A 14,498-nucleotide genomic window follows, 5' to 3' on the forward strand; every position below is an offset into this window, starting at 1 on the left:
AATCCACAATAAAATTTGCAAATTATTTTGTTGACAATTTGGTGCAGTTCTAGCGATGAGATTTTACTTGTTATATTGAAATATATGACACCTGTAGGGAAGTGTCCTCAACAAATAGAACATGCTGCAGATTTGAAAATCACCAATGTGAGGCCACCTGCAGACGTGCGGGTCGGATCCCGCTGCGAGAATTCTGCGAGTGCCCCTGCAGAGACCTGCGGCTCATCCGCTCCCGCGTCTCCTCTTCTCTGTGCTGTGGCGGCGCATGCGCAGAGCGGAGTCGGCAGGTATCTACTGTCATTACTGTGTGGGCCTCTGCGAGACCCGCACAGAAATAGAACATGCTGCGATTTGTTTTCCGCATGTGTTTTTACGCGGGCAAATCGCGGCCATGTGCATAGGATTGCATGCATGCACGCAATCCTATGCAGGCAGGCATAGGCGAAAATCCCGCCGTGGAATTTCCGACTGTGTGCATGGGGCCTGACTTGAATCAAAAGCCCCATTTACTAACATTGTACTGTACATATTTGGCAAAATTCTGCAACTAGTAAACAATGGGACACATTTGTCAAAACATTCTATTAGAAAAATTGTCTTTGTTGCCCATAGCAACCAATCACAGCTCAGCTTTCATTTTCCCAGAGCAGCTTGAGAAATAAAGGCTGAGTTCTGATTGGTTGCTATGGGCAACAATGATAGTTTTTCTTTGAGTCAGTTTTGATAAAAGTTCTGATGTGTTAAATTTGCCTGACTCAGATGACTTTCAACTTAGTTTGTGAATGGGTCAAAAGTGTGACAGACACTCTCTCCGCCTAATGGTCATTGCGCAATTTTAAAGGCATTGCTTATCAACATGACCGATCTTATCTAAATAGCAGCATAGAAAGCCACATATACACTGAATGATCACTACATTAGGAACAGCTGGCACGTGACATCTTGTGACACAGTAACACAGTAGCTTGTGATTGCCATATCCCGATCTGCTCTCAGATAATGTGCCGACCTCTCCCCTGTGCAGCAGAAGGCAATATTTAGCAGTCATGGGTAAACATAGTGACTTGAGTGACTTTGACCATAGGCAGATTGTTGCTGTCCTGAGGTGTGGTGTCAGTATTTCAGAAACAGTCGTACTTGTTGGCTGTTCCCCAACCACAGTATCAAGATTGTACGAAAACTGGTTGAACCATAGACAGATATCAGACAGAAGACCACACAGCGGCAGGCCACATGCGGTTGATCCTAGAGACGAATGTCAGGTGGCATGCTTGGTATCTTGGCAATGACTAGCAATGCCCCAATGGACCAACTGATCCAGCAATACAACAGCAGTAAAGGTAGACAAATTTCCACAATGCCCATGGGACCTATTTTGTGTTGACTGCATGTCATGTATTGCGGATTTTCACAGTTTTTTACGCTTAGAATTGAATATTGCAGTTGCAACTCCTTTACTTTTCCTATTAGGATGTAAAGAAATGGTCGTGGCAAGTTTGTACGACATCCGGAAGTTAAAGAATTGGTGGCCAGTCAGTCAGTCATTGAGTGCTTTCGCCCTTTTATATATATATATATAAAAGGGTGAAAGCACTCAATGACTGACTGACTGGCCACCAATTCTTTAACTATACACACACAGGAGGTACCCAGGTTGTACCAGCATGGTCTATATCAGGGGTCCCCAACTCCAGTCCTCAGGGACCACCAACAGGTCATGTTTTCAGGATATCCTATGGTAAGAACCCCTGTGGCAATGTCTGAGGCACTGACAATAATTACCTCACCTGTGGTATACTGAGGAAATCCTGAAAACATGACCTGTTGGTGGTCCCTGAGGACTGGAGTTGGGGAACACTGGTCTATATCACTATATAAAGGGAGATGTAGAACTTATACCAGCTATTTACTATGTCACTTTGGTCATTACACTTGTGTTTTAACATCACTGTCTTTATGATTCCTGAACATGGGTGCCAAATTGTGACTTTGTACTCAATCTGTGCAATTATTTTGCAACAATTGAGTACATGGTCGATTATTTTATCCCTGGCTTTTATCACATTAGTTTTGATCTCTTGTTCTTCTGCGGCTAAAATCAGTCCTCTTTCTCTTCTTAGACTTTGCAGTGATAACCATAGCCATATCCTTTCCTTATCCTCTTCACCATCAGTTTCTTCCATGTAATGCTTTGTTGCACTAAGTAGGGTGGTTTCACATCTGAGGCGGTGATTCCGTTTTTCTGCTCCATTCAGGCAATAAGAAAGGGGAATTCCCTGGCTGAACGGGTCCGTCTTATGATGGGAGCGAACATCGCAGAGCGGACACAATTGACAACAATGGCGTCAATTCAGTTTCCACTCAGCTTCCCGGCATATTACCAGAAGGAAAAGCCATGCATACAGCGCTTTATCTTCAGGTATTTTGTGCCGGATCTGTGACGAAACCTCTGACCGGAGGAGGTTCCAGCGCAGATGTGAACCCGGCCTTAGCGATCCAAGTTTTCACGGTTTTATTACAATATTTTTATTTTATTTGCTGTGCTTTAAGTAGCTTGTTCTTGTTCACTTCAGTCAGCGCCCATTATGTACTTTTTTTAGTGTAGTCTGCCAGGGTCTGTTTTTCCTCTTGCCACCTTTCTCTGCCATCATTATTATTATTGGCATTTTTATTATATTGTATGTAGATTCTTTCACAAAGCTTACTTGTAAAGCTAGGGGTTCTGTTACAGACTTTTCATCAGGGCTCAGGAATTTCTAGTTATGTCTCTGTAAAGCTCAATTTAAACAGGCTGAATGTCAAGCAAACGATGTCCGACACTCGTACTGCTGTTGCACAGGAGCTAGTATCACTGGCTCATAGTGGGGCGGCTGGAGGAGATTTCACTCCTTGCTCTCCCCGCCCATCTCCATTGACTTAACATAGCAGCCGTTCAGTACTGAACAGCAGCTATTTACACTGAACGATCAGTGTTCAACCCATCATTTATGCAGCATAAAGGATGGATGATGAGCTGAACGATGATCGCTCAGTGTAAATAGCAGCATTCAGTACTGAACGGCCGCTATGTTAAGTCAATGGAGAGGGACGGGGGAGAGCAAGGAGTGAAATCTCCTGCAGCCTCCCCACCTCCTGCTGGCCGCTCTGTGAGTGATCCAGTGATATTAGCTCCTGTGCAACAGTATTAGAGCGAGTGTATGCGGGAACGAGTGTTGGGCATTGTTTGCCCGACATTCGTCCCATGTAATTGGGCCTTAACACATCATTCTACACAAAGTGTCAATTATGTTAATAAGCCTTTGTTTTGAATATTTTCGCAGAGGTCTCAATATGGTCTTGGAAGGGTGTGGGCAGTCTATAGGTTTGTAAGCTCATTGACTCTACTGGTGACGTGACTTTCTGACATGTCTCATATTTATTATAATAAACCAGCTTCACAGGAATGTATTCCGGCCACATTTCTGCATCTGTAATACGAACGTGTGTCCGGGCTTAACCACAGGGTTTACTGATCTGAACAGTTGCTAGGTTCCTATCTGGTGGCAGTTTGGGGCAGTAAACCTGGTGGTCAGGCTGGGACACACGTCCATATTATGAGTGCAGAAAAGTGGCCTGAATAGATTTGTTTGAAACTGACCATAGATTGTAATTATCATATATTTCCCTCAGATATGAACAATCTATACTTTTTTGCACACTTATTTGACTTAACATAATGTTTAGATATACAGCTTGCTTTAAATAGTGTCATCTTAAGTAACTCATATGTTTTTGGGCTTGGTGCATAGTATAAACAGATTTTTGCTAGTTACAGTCCTGGTATTATTGCTAATGTACATAAATCTATTGTTACTAATGAGCAAAAGTGGCTACTTTCTCCTCTAAGATGTCGATGTAAACTCTGCTTTAGAAGCAATGATACAGCTGTTATATAGTAGTGCAAGGCCGAGTTGAGATAAATGGAAAACATTGTGCAATTAACTGCCAAAACCACAAGCTGGTGATCTAATGCTCATGATGTATGCCTGTAAAAATTCACATAACTATGTGTCAGCTTTTACTTGCTTCATGGAGAATTAGGGTGTTTGTTTGGAAATGCGCAATATTAATTATTAGTAGTGGCAATAATTCTGCTGGTTAGATAAAATGTCAAAAACCATAACAACATAATGGATTAAATATTCCTCTTCACATTGCCGGAACTCAATATTACCCAATTTGTCAACTGCCAGAAGGGTACATTGACAGTAACAGCTAGAATGAAAAGTGGGGGTGCAGAAAGTGGAGATTGTAATCCATACCTTGAACCACATAGAGGTCACCCAGCTTTGTGGTATAATGACACCGATCATATGTATTAACATATAGAAGTACGCTAATATCGTATACATTTAAAATGAAAAAGTACATTAGTGATCCTTTAACCCTTTCCATCTAATTTTGGATTCAGGGTTTCCTAAAAGGCTTTCTCTTTTTGCTGTTATACAACGGTGCCATCTGCTGGCTAAAGCCAGTGTATGTGCACCAGGGAGGCTCTGACAGCAGAGTGGCTGGCAATAGACGGTAAGAATACCCTGTCAGACGTCTTCTGACATTGGAGCTGTACAATCTTCAATCAGAATGTAGGAAGACGTCAGACAGTGGATTAGAAAGGGTTAATGGAATTAAAATAAGTTATTTTTAGGAAGAAAAGGGAGTCTGTACTTCAGCTGTATGCCTGGTATATAGAGCGAATACGGCCTTAGCCATCAGAACTAGAATTTTATGTACAGGACAGCTCTTAAACGGAATGTGTCATCAGACCTATTGATTGAATCAAATTTTTATGTTCAGCATATTTTCTTATGCCATGATGTGTATTTAATAACTGAAAATAATAAAAACCTGAAGCTTTCACACAGACCACAGAGACGAATAAGCTTACACTTCCCGTTCTGCTGAGATAACTTTTCAGCAGTCATCTAAATATCACAGGAAGGATTATGAAAAAAAGGTAGCAACTTTATATAGATAACACAAGAACCACTATTCACAATAGGTGATAGTCACAAATCACCTCCTCCACCTCCCTGCACAATAACCTCTATACAGGTCACAGAGCATGCCCAGATGTCAGTGAGTCAGCTGCTTTTTTAGAAACAGTGTCACTCTTGTCTGTGGGTTATGTCTGGTGTTTCAGCTCTGTTCTCATTTACTTCAATGGAGCTGAGCTGCAATACCATACACAAGCCTATGGACAAGGGTTGTGCTCTGTTTTAAAAAAAAGCAGCCATGTTTTTTCTAACCCCGGACAACCTCTTTAATGCTGTTAACTGTAGCTCAGGCAAGATGGTACCTCACATAGTTGCGCAAAAACTAAAATAAAAAAACTACAATCATAAAATACTATCGAAACTGAAAAAAACAGATAGTGAAACATATTCCATTTTTCTAATTAGTAAAATAATGAAGTTGATACATTTCCTTTAACAAAGGCAGAATATTATGCTGGCTGATCTGTAGTTAACAAATAGTTGTAAACCAAATATTTTTTTTTTATTGCCTGGGGTGGTACCCTAGAAAGTCAACCTTTCATGGAATTAAAGCGTTACTTCATGAATGACTGATGTCATATCTATATGAGCTGACTCTGCACTTTTTTCAGCATATCTGGTTACAGTGGAAAAATTATGAATGGCTAGCTAACCTTCTTATCTCATCTGCACATACAGTAACTTTCCTTCTACCCTCTATCCTGTTTTTTCCAATTGTCCATTTATATATTTTTGTTGTTACAAAATTAAAATAAACTATTAACAGGGATTATTCTGGCTGCCATTATGGAGTTGGGAAGAATTTTTCCCCCCAAAGGGTCTAATTGGATTCTGCCTCTTGGGGTTTATTGCCTTCCTCTGGATCAACAATGAGGTTGAAACAGGCTGAACTAGATGGACATTGCCTTCATTCAGCCTAACATACTATGTTACTATGTTAAATGCCATATAATAGGATCCACAAGAAACTATTTACTTCTCTCAAACCCCAAGCATTCATGGGTATTAGTGTATCTTGACACCACTGGAAGCTAGGGGTTTGACAGGAGGAACGCTGCTGTCACACCCCCAGCTACCGATAGGGTCAAGCTACAAAGGTGCTAGCTGCACACTGTAAATCCAATTCAGCCGGCCGTGGTCTTCTTTGCCTTACATTATTACCTGTAAATGCTGCCATGTTGGCACAGTAACATGTCAGCAGTTATAGGTAATAATGAAAGACAAAGAAGACAAGCAACCATCAGCGTAAGGCAGCATGGCCGGCTGAAATTGATGGAGACACAACAGCGTCTCACCTCTGTCCTGGCCGGCATTTGTGCCATGCATGCCACCCCGCTGCCGGCCAGACACCTCAGTCCCTGGCGCTGCTGTGATGTCCGTCCCTGCCGCCGGCTGTATCGGGCGGCAGCTGTGAACTCCATGCCGGCCGCCGATTGTTAGCTGCATTGCGCCCGGCGGTTCTGACCTCTGTTGTGGCCGCCGGCTGTGAGCCTTGTGGTGGCCAGCAGCTGCGACCTCCGTGCCAGCCGGCTTCCCCCACCCCCGAAGACAGCTGGCAATGACATAACTTTTGCCTAGTGTTACACTGTACGTGGGATCCCCACTTCTGGGGCGCCACCAGGGAACCTACTTGGAGCTGTGTCTGCACCCCCGGCGGACCCTCTGTTCCTTTTCAAGCTGTGCTTAGTGCCCTTCCAGGACCTTGTGGACAAGAAGCTGCAAAGCCAATCAGCTACAGGGGGCGTCACCCCCCTGTCAATCTTGACTCCACCAGCTATTGCTCGTGGCATCAAGAAACACTAATACCACCTTTATGGTCATGCCAACATTTTGTTAATGCTAAAATCTTGAATTTCTTTCCTTTTTGGATACAATAGCAGTTGAGACTGAATAGGACGGCACTGTCTATAAGGTCTTTTCCTCTTTGACATCTGTGCTATAGTTTTCTGTTTGCTGATGTGGCCAGAATGAAACAAATCTAAATATCAATAATAAAATGCATGCAACATTTTCAGCCCCCAAATATTGCCAACTAATGACATAGAAGGGTTTTGCTTCAAGGAATGTATAAGATTAAGAAGAACAGTTACTTCCTTCCAGAAACAAGACCCCTGGGCATCATGTGGTATTGCAGCTCAGACCCATTGAAGTAAAATAATAATGGTTATAATAGTGGTACCTTTTTTAGTAGAAAGAAGCCATGTTTTTCAACTATTTCTTACAACTTCTTTAAGCGTAAAACGGTACACTATATCATAGTAAGATGGGAATTAGCTATTGAGTTATTATGTGCCAAATAAGTATGCCCAATTTATTTTGTTCTGACAGGCGGATGTGTATAACACAATGGTAGAGAAACTTGTTATCTTGGTATGTTACTTCTGCTCTTTATTACTATGTTCTATGTCCTACAGATGTGTTCACTTTTAAAAGGCTTGTGCGATTCTAAAAAAACAAAACAGTATAATCACCTGTCCTCTGCCCCCAGTACTGAGCTCAATCACTCCTGCTACCCCGTCCCTCTCCTTGTATGCAGATGGCTGTCAGAAGTCAGGTGCAGAAGCCACAGAGTCACCATCCAAACTCCTGGCATCATCACTCACATCCTGAGCGCCATGATGCCAGAAGCTTGCTGCAGCCTCTAATTGGCCACAGTGGTCACCTGACTTCTGTCGGACATCTGCGGACAGGGAGGAGGAGAGTGCAGCAGGAACAGTTCAGCTGGGTACCAAAGCCCAAGGACAGGTGAGTATATTGTCTTTTTTTATGTTAGCACCTGCTCAGGTATAAATTTTTTTCTTATACTCACACAACCCTTTAAAGGTATCTATGCATGGGCTGATAGTTGCTTGAACAATCACTCAAACAAGAGATTATGGGTGACTGTTGGCACATGTACACATGGCCCCCGGCAGGGCACTGAGCAAGTAGTCAGTCAGTAGTCGTTTAGTTTCGGTGAGCAGAAACGAAATGACCACTAAGCAACTTCTCACACAGTGTAAACAGGAGTCACTCAATTGCTGAGCAACTGCCTGTTTGCAGTGAATGGAGGTGGGGGCCACAACAGATCTCCAGCCGCTCTGCTTCAATTCTCTGCCAGATGACAGAACAGAAGCGATAGTGGCTGGAACGGATGTCAGACACTTATGTGCCCAACAGTCATACTGTGTAAAAGTACCTTTAATCTTTTCTTGAATTGTGTTAAGGCATACAATTTATCATCATATCTAGAGATGAGTGAGTATACTTGCTAAGGCACATTACTCAAGTGAGTAGTGCCTTAGCCAAGTATCTCCCCGCTCATCTCTAAAGATTCGGGGGCCGGCGGGGAGCAGCAGGGGAGAGCGGGGAGGAACGGAGGGGAGATCTCTCTTTCCCTCTCTCCCTGCCGCAACTCACCTCTCACCCGCGCTGGCCCCCGAATCTTTAGAGACGAGCGGGGAGATTCTCGGCTAAGGCACTACTCGCTCAAGTAATGTGCCTTAGCGAGTATACTCGCTCATCTCTAATCATATCACTTCAATACGTTCTCAAGCCATCCAGTAAAAAACATACACGTTGCAAATATACTTTTTTGACATGGGAGTCTATGGGTGACGGATGGCTGATGCTTTTCCGATGACGCATCCATCAGACTTATACTTTTTTTTAGGAAGCTTAGGAAGAACACAATTGCATATTTGTAGCCAAAGTATAATACTTCCTCATATTGATACAAAGTAATCTGTGTGTGATTTCTGTGCATAAATTCAGTACATTTGTACCCTTTTTGCAGACAGAATACTTTTTACTAAAACATCAATCTTCATATCATCAGTGAATTTGCTCTTGGCATAGAATAAAGTGCTATACAGGTCATCTAGTGATATGCTAAAATTGTATCTATTGTGTAACTATGAATTGCAAATATTTATGATCAAACTCTTCCTTTTTAGTTCCCAGTGCTCCACGATATGCTACTATTTTAGTCGTTGGCTCTACAAGTGTTACATTACAATGGAATAGACCAGAGTATACAAATGGCTATTTAAGGAGCTACAAGATCAATGTTCAACTTCTTTCTACTGAGTGTAATGATAATCATTGTGAATGTATGGAGACCAGCCAGTACTTCCATTCATACCAAGGAAATCCTATTGAGAAGACAATATATGGCCTGAAAAAGTTCAGATGGTATAGATTTACAGTTAGTGCCAGCACAAGTGCAGGATATAGTGCCTCGTCACCATGGATTAATGTGCAGACTTTATCTGGTCGTAAGTGAAACATTCCTTAAAGATATCTACTAACATTCTCAGGCTGAGTTCACATCAGCGTTTCGCTTTCCACTTTTCTGTTTTGTCCGAAGAGCATGATAACTGAAAAAAATGGATTCATTCATTCCCCCTCATTGATTTTAGCGGGACCTATTTTGTTTCAGTTTCCTTTCATTTCATCTGCGTTCCATTTCCTTCATGGAAAGATAAGATTAAAGCACAAAACTTTTTTCCCAGTCCAAAACAGTAAAAAGCAGATGGAATGGAGCGAGCTTACCATATTTTTTCTTAACATTGTACTCAATGTGGGACGGACACAAATGGAAACTATACCGTTTGCATCTGTTTGGACTTCCGATTAACGACTCTGTTGTATCACACTGTGCATGTGCAATTAAAAATCTAGAGCTTACAGAAAAAATGGACCCATTAAAAATTGATCATAGAGTCAGGGATAAGAAATTGATGCAAACCTAACTATCCATTTTTTGAAATACTGGATCTGTTCACTTCAGTTTGCATCAGATAAACATCTGTTTTTTAAACGTTTTTTGGCCATTTTAATAGATCCATTTTTTTTTAAAAACACCCAGATGTGAACATTGCCTTAACAAGCTAATCACTAACCAAAACTGTTTAATAAGGTTTACACAATTAATCCTTTCCTATCCAATTTGTATCCTGGTTTTCCTAGGGGGCTTACTCTTTTTCTGCCATTATATAATGGCGCTATCTGCTGGCTAAAGCCAGTACTGCATGAGGTGACACGTTGGATAGGCTCCGACAGCGGAGAGGCTGGCAATATACAGTAAGAAAATCCCGACCGATGTCTACCAACATCGGAGCTGTACTGCCTTAAATCATAATGTCTTAAGACGTCAGACAGTGGATTGGAATCCATTGTCTGATGTCTAAAGACATTCTGATTGAAGGCTGTACAGCTCCAATGTCAGAAGACGCCCAGCAGGGTGTTCTTACTGTATATTTCTGTCCGCTCTGTTGTCGGGGAGCCTCTCCAGCATGCCCCATACCGTAGTACTGGCTCTTGCCAGCAGATGGCACCGTTGTATAATGGCAGAAAGAGAAAGCCCCCTAGAAAACCCTGAATCCAAAATTGGATTGTAAAGAGTTAATTAACACACTACATTATAAGTAAGATACTAGCTATGATAAGATGTATTATATTACATGCTATGATATGCAGTTCAGAAAACAGTCTAGTGAAAATGAAACTGCTTTCCAAAGGTGATTGCAGGAAATGGTCACAATTATAGATCCAATAGGGTTGTCACTAGTTTTTCCCAGATTTCCTCTGAGCTTTGCATTGATTTAGCAACTGAAAATTATTTTAATCAACTTAGTAAGAGAACACTCAAGTTAAACTAAATTTTATCATTATTATTATTTTATTTTATCATCATCTTAGCAGGTTTTGTTCCTTAAAGGGGTTGTATCAGAATTGCTTTTACCCCGTAGGGGAAAAAAGTCTGATTGGTTAGGGTTTCACTGCTGAAAACGCTACCAGTCCTGAGAATAGTGGATTCTGTCTCCCCTTCTCCTTCTCACTGCAGGCTTACTGCATCCCCTGCAGTAAGGAGGAGATTGAATGGAGTGATGGTCTTATGTGCAGTGCCACTCCATTCTTCATCTTGTATTCAGCTACTTCCGTCAGCCCCATTGAAATGTATGGAGCAGCACTACACATGTGCCACTGTCACTCCATTCAATCTCCACATCATTGTGGGTGGGTGCAACGAGAACACGGGCACACAGGACCCCCTGTTCTCAGGATCACTGCAGGTCTTGGTGGTAAGACTTTTCTCACCTATCCTGTTTGGAATAGCCCCTTTAAAAGTTCAGAATAACACAATTTAATATGCCCTATTAAGGTATTTGAATAACATAGAGAGTTCCATTGCTCAGGGCCCCTTGCTCTATTAGGTCTCATGCAGTTGTATTACCGCTTAAGTTTGTACAGAGTGATAATAGGGCACCCATAGCGGTACAGGGGTCTTTACTGCACGCCCATATAGTGCCCATTCTCTGTGTAATATATTGTGCATTATAGAGTGCTGCATTTACAGAGTTCTCTTGTCACAGTGACATACCAGTCCTACTAATGTGACTGGGAAATTATGGTCCCTGCTTACTGAATCCATTAAACACAGCTCTCAGTTTACAGTGGCCTGAATACAGAAGCCATTGCTATGGACATAGTAGATGCTACAAATATACAATATATTTTCCCAGCTGATCCATGTTGTCACCAAGCATCTAGAGTGACACATATACATTTCCACAATAATTGGTCCACATAAGACAGAAAACCTAGAAAAAGTGACATTTTATACTTTTCTATTACACAGTAGATAATGTAGAATACTGAAAAAACTGAGGAGTAAGTATGTTTTAATTTTTTATCTGGAATAGTCCGGCCCCCGCACCGTAACCTCCACCGGAATTACTTGACTATGGCTGGCTCTGCATCAATGTACAAATACCACACTGGAATTAAGGGAAGAAAAAGCATAAAATGGGGACTTTTGTTTACAGGCCAGAAAAATGTCATACGTTACAGATGTCACACATATTTGCTGTTGCAATACAATAGAAAATTACATTACAAGGGTATTTCAATTAGCTCCATTCCTTTACTTCGCTCTCTTTTGTTCTTGTCCTAGCTACCAAAATAATAATGCTACACTGTGAATGGATTAAACTGACCACAGCAACCATTTGGTTAACAAATAATACCACCCTATCCCCCCAGTAATAAATGCTATACAATACAGTATGAGGGAGCGTCTCCAGATTTGATGGCTTTGATGATTCTATAACAGGAGTGTCAAACTCATTTTCTCAGAGGGGCCACATCAGCGTTATAGCTGCCTTTAAAGGGCCAATGGTAATTGGAAGACTGTACAGTAAGGGCTTTTTCACACAAGCATATTTGCACAGCCTTTTATGCGCAGAATTGCTTTCAATGGGTTCATTTACATGAATGTATATTCTCATGTGACGTACAATCACCTGAAAAAATACATATTATCCACCACAATAGGCCATCGCAGTGAATGGGCCATTGTAAACATGCAGAAAGCCTGTGTATGCACTGCATATTTGTGCACAATTTCAATGGGCCCATCTGCATTCTTTTTTTGCGTGCGCAAATATCCAGTGTATTTGGGCACACAAAAACATGCTGGAGCAGCCAAAAGACACGGACTTAAGCTATTTTCGGTTGCACAAGTATGCAGCATATTTCTGCAACCAAAATGAGCTTCTGTCTGTGTGAACGAGCCCTAATAATAACCCCCATGGTGGCTGTTGTAGTAATAGTGTCCTCCATAGTGGCCCCAATAGTAACAGTGACCACGGTAGTAGTGTTCCCCATAAAGGCCCCAGTAGTAGTGACCCCAGTAATAGTGTCCTCCATAGTTACCCCAGCAGTAATAGTGACCCCCATAGTGGCCCCAGTAGTAATAGTGACCACAGTAATAGTGTTCCCCATAGTGGCCGCAGTAGTAATAGTGACCACAGTAGTAATAGTGACCACAGTAATAGTGTTCCCCATAGTGGCGCCAGTAGTAATAGGGTTCCCCATAGTGGCCACAGTAGTAAATATCCCTTATATAGGTGGCCCCGATAGTAATAGTACCCCCCCCCCTAGAGGCTGCAATATTATTTGTGCCCCCTATATTGAGCCTAGTACTAATTAGTGACACCCATAGTATTCCCATTAGTAATAGCGACCTCCTTATTGGCCTTGAGCTGGGTAACCACTCTACAGGCATTTCATGCAACCTAGCCTGCACGTTCAGTCTGCCGGTAGCAGTGCCGTATCTGACCACTCCTCCTCGCACCTGTGCTATGTACAATGTGCTATTAGTACATGCAAAGTTAGACCAGTAATCAAAGTTTGGTAATTATACTTGTTTTGTTTAAAGGGATTTTACAGTGTTATAATATTAATGACCTAACCTCTGGCTAGGTCAACAATATCAGATCGACAGTGGTCTGAAGCCTGACACCCTCACTGATCATCAGATGTAAAGGAGCCACAGCACACTGGAAAAAGCACAGCTCTGTTCACTATGCAGTGACTTGAAATGGTACTGCACCATACACTTCATGCACCCCATGGGTTCCTTCACATCAGCTGATTGGCGGGACGTCCAAGGAGTTGTCTACTTCAGACAATTCTTTTTTGTTAAGCGGGTTGACCACTTTATAAAAATGTTTCCTAAAAGCCCTTACACTTTTGCTGTAGTCCAAAAAACTGTAAAGCTTATCATACTTTACTCCAGCTGCTCGTTAAGAAGGCCACGGGCTATCAATGAATGGGTCATGTAAAACAGTGTAGAGACCCAGTCTCCGCATTCATAGGAAGTAAGATGGCAATAGTCATGTGATTCACCCATGTAACTGCTTTCTTGGCTGTCCTCTTCTGCTCAGATGCTGAATGGTAACTGAACCCATTCAGTACATGCATAGATATATACAGCATAAACTCTTGTATGTGTGCATGTGATGAAGTACACTCATTGTCAAAAAATCTAGCACCTAGAAGAAGTTGTCAGAATCAAATCAATCTTTCTCTGTGTTATTGTAACATTGATATAAGTAAGTGATTACAATATCAGAGCAAAAGTTTATTATTGTGGGAAAATGACCCCCTTGAAGGGAAGTTCTAGTACCTTGTAGGGCCTCCTCTGGTTCTGTATGGTATCCTGCAGCATATTGGTCCACATTTGCTATAACTAAGCCCCTAGATTATCAAAGCTGGCATCCCAGATGGTCTGATATATGTCCTATTGGAGATAAATCTGGTGACCGGGCAAGCCACTAAAGTGTGACAGTGTTGCAGAGGCTTTTCTGTGACATGCTCACCATGTGTGGACGCATATTGTTCTGTTGGAAAATGCCTCCTGGAAGCCGCCATGAGAGGAACACATGTGGCTGCAGGATGTCCTGAACATATCACTGAGCTGTCATTGTCCCTTGTACCACTACTAGGGGTGACTGACTGTTGTATGCGATGACCCCAGAGCATCACACCAGCAGTGGGGGCAGTGTGCCGCTCCGCAGCAAAGGCAGGATTGAAGTGCTCACCTCTAGGTGTCCAGACACAAGCACAGGCGATGTCAGTGCCCAAACTAAACTTGAATTCATTGATGAAGACAACCTGATTCCACTCTGTAGTAGTCCA

General features: G+C 42.1%; 1 protein-coding gene across 1 annotated transcript in view; it reads left to right on the forward strand.

Moving 5' to 3' along the window:
- Positions 1–14,498, forward strand: part of PTPRQ (protein tyrosine phosphatase receptor type Q) — a 377,099-nt gene that overhangs the window by 249,501 nt on the left and 113,100 nt on the right. The window contains exon 44 of the mRNA XM_066589856.1: positions 8,969–9,289. Within this exon, the coding sequence (XP_066445953.1) occupies positions 8,969–9,289 (321 nt within the window). The remainder of the gene's footprint in view (positions 1–8,968; positions 9,290–14,498) is intronic.

Source organism: Eleutherodactylus coqui, chromosome 2 (genome assembly GCF_035609145.1).
Source record: "Eleutherodactylus coqui strain aEleCoq1 chromosome 2, aEleCoq1.hap1, whole genome shotgun sequence".
Taxonomy (NCBI): domain Eukaryota; kingdom Metazoa; phylum Chordata; class Amphibia; order Anura; family Eleutherodactylidae; genus Eleutherodactylus; species Eleutherodactylus coqui.